General features: G+C 43.4%; 1 protein-coding gene across 1 annotated transcript in view; it reads right to left on the reverse strand.

The window, feature by feature from the left end:
* Positions 1 to 812: 812 nt before the first annotated feature.
* The window catches only part of ddias (DNA damage-induced apoptosis suppressor), a gene marked incomplete at its 3' end in the record, with an annotated part of 6,145 nt that continues 3,946 nt past the window's right edge, over positions 813 to 3,011 (reverse strand). The window contains 2 exon segments of the mRNA XM_014025030.1: positions 813 to 2,173; positions 2,379 to 2,665. Coding sequence (XP_013880484.1) covers positions 813 to 2,173; positions 2,379 to 2,665 — 1,648 coding nt within the window.

The raw sequence follows: 3,011 nt of genomic DNA on the forward strand, positions 1-3,011 counted from the left end.
ATTTAAGCATTCAAGAGACACAAATGCATGTACAAGTTAAAGTAAAAACTATGTAAAAAATATAAAACATTAAAATTTCAATTATGTGTTAAAATATTAGCTTATTGGAACTAAGCTGGAAAAATAAATATGAAGGTCAATTAAATTATAACACATGAGGTAAAGTTCTCATTTTTAACATTTGGTGCATTTTAAATGTATTTATTTATTTAAAGGTTCATTTATCTTTTTCTGCTTTTATTTCTAATTATGGCAGTTTCGGTCCTCCATACAGACTAAGCTGGAACTAAGCTTGAAAAATAAATATAAMGGTCAATTAAATTATAAAACATGAGGTAAAGTTTTCATTTTTAACTTATTTGGTGCATTTTAAATGTATTTATTTATTTAAAGGTTCATTTATCTTTTTCTGCTTTTATTTCTAATTATGGCAGTGTCGGTCCTCCATACTGCAGAACTTGGCAGAGGTAGTTCAGTGACTGTATCAGGTGTGTTGGAGCAGGGAAACATGTAAAACATGTAGGGCTGCGGCCCTCCAGGACCATGATTGCCCACCCCTGTCTTACGCTGATGTTTTCCACTTTAAGTTTTGAACAGAGTAAGGCAGCACCAGTAACAAGCAAACATCTCTTGAATTTATGGGGCAACAGAGTCAGAGAACAGATCTCTAGACCAATCACAGCTCTGGTTTGAATCATCGGAGGCGTTACTGAATCCCTCCTGACCCGCCTCAGTTTGATCATTTGCTGCTTGTGCCTCAGGTGATGTGAGAGTCGGATCCAGGAAAAGGCTTTGATAATCAACTCCATTCCTCCGATATGTTTTCCTGATCAGACCCAGATCACTGCTGCTGCTTGCAGTCCTTCGTCTCCTTCTGGACGCAGCACGCTGTGTTTTACCATCAGGAGTGGGAGCAACTACTCCTTCATCATCCTCTAAATCACAAACAGTCACATGTCCGACTCTGGAGTCCCGCTCGTGATCAGCTGCTCTCGTTGACTCGTCCTGACCACCTTGAAGCTGGTTTTTATGCTCCTCTGATTTCCTGAACCTCCTTCCTGAAGCAGATCTGTTGGATCTCCTGCTCCACGCCAGCATTTTTATAGAAATCTCGCCCGTCACGTTTCTGCGCGATGCGCTGAGCGACCGCGTCACAGCGCTCGGTTTAACGACGGGAGTGGACTGAGACGGCGGGACGAAGTCCAGATGTTCAGCTCCGTGTAAAGCTAAACTGTCTCTTTTGCTGCACTTGCTAATTTGCAGTTGCTTCTGCGGCGTTAACTGGGTGTCACTTTCAGCCCTCGGACGCTGCTGCTCGGACAGACACGTGCGCGCGGTCGACCTCACAGACTCTGCGTCCGTGTTCTCGTCGCTGAATAAATCAGCTGAGCAGTTGTAACTGTCCTCTTCAAGCTGCTCTTCTTTTTCTTCACGAGTCGAAAAAGATTTGTCGTTCTCTGAAACACGCTCGTGAGAATTAACGTTTTCGTCTTCAGGCCCGTCGTGTTCTTGAATAGATGGATCGGGTCGATCGCCTCCACCTGGTGCAGGCGTATTACTGATGTCTGACAATGTGAACGAACGGCTGCGTCTCACCCGTGTGTTTCTCTGACGAGCAGAAGTCAATCTAACTGCTGGGTTTGTGCTTTCCAGGTAAGTTCTTGCTGTCTGCTTTTCATTTTGCACATTTAAACTTGGTTTTATTTCACCCAGAGCTTCAAAATCGTTGTCCTGTTTGTGCAGAAACTCTGTGAGGCTCTCAGAAAAAGGTAAATCCTCCCACGCAGACGAGCTTGATAAAACCGATCGGGTGAGTTGACTTGTAGATGACTCCTTCTGAGGGACGCTGTAACGTTTGCGGACAGGTTGGAATGGACTAAAACACGAGTTCACGCTGAAGCTGTTCCCAACCGTTGCTCCAAAATACAGGTTTGGATATCCAACAAATGGACTGTTGTTAAGACTCTGCTCTGACCGGAGAAGAGAAGTTCTTTCTTCTGCTACTTTATGCTTTTCCAGCTCACAGAGCGGCGTTTTGCTGTTTTCCGCGTGTCCACCATCCTGTGCACTGCAGCCCTCCTCCTCCTCCTCCTGCTCTGCCGATGATGTCACAACTCCGAGAGATTGTTCCCACGGAGGAGTGGGAGTGAGTGAAAGGTCCAGGTTTTGCGGTCTAGGATGGAAATAAAGGCAGTTGTCAAATTACGACGCAAAAGTGAATTTTCTTTTCTTTGATGTGTGAGGTTAAGACAAAACGCCGACGTTGCATTAAAATAATGTGATTTTTTTAAAATGGTTAGTGCAGTTTTCAGAACTAGAATTTACTTTCAAGAAAATCACCAGGCTTGATACAGACGGTTGTGTTTTTGTTTCCCCACCTGAGCTGTGACTGGGAGAGAAGACCCGAGGCCCACGGAGGAGCGGTACTGAAACTGCTGCTGGTACCAGGATCGAGCAGCAGAGGTGCAGCCGGATCAGCGGACCCCTCTTCGTATTCTGAAGCTTTCTGAAGGAGAGCCTGATAATAGCTGAGCACAGTGCAGCCAGACAGGCCCGAGGCTTTAGGAAGAATCATTTGACTGGCAACAAACTGGGCCGTCTCTCTGCTGCTGGGGTCATTAGAGTCAGGACCTCCAAACCAAGGTCCACTTTCTGTTCCAGTCAGCTAAAGGAGACAGATGAATACAAACAGAGCTGAAATAACATTACAGACTAATGGTGACATGCTAATTTACTTACCATAGAGTATCATTTCATCTTTCACTTCTAAATCCAGGGTTCATGCAGGTTTCAGTAAGTTCAATTTAAGACCTTTTAAGACCATTAGTAACAACATTTAAGACCAAATTGATGCATCAACAGAAATATTCAAATGGTCCCAGAAATTTTACAATAGAAACCTTTTTATTGCTATCAGTTTATTTATTAAAAGGGAAATAAAGTAAAATCAATTTTTTGAGTTTTATATCATGTTATAATGTTATACTCTCATAAAAAACATGCCCAAAGCC

The sequence above is a fragment of the Austrofundulus limnaeus genome, unplaced genomic scaffold, assembly GCF_001266775.1.
Source record: "Austrofundulus limnaeus strain Quisiro unplaced genomic scaffold, Austrofundulus_limnaeus-1.0 Scaffold452, whole genome shotgun sequence".
NCBI lineage: Eukaryota > Metazoa > Chordata > Actinopteri > Cyprinodontiformes > Rivulidae > Austrofundulus > Austrofundulus limnaeus.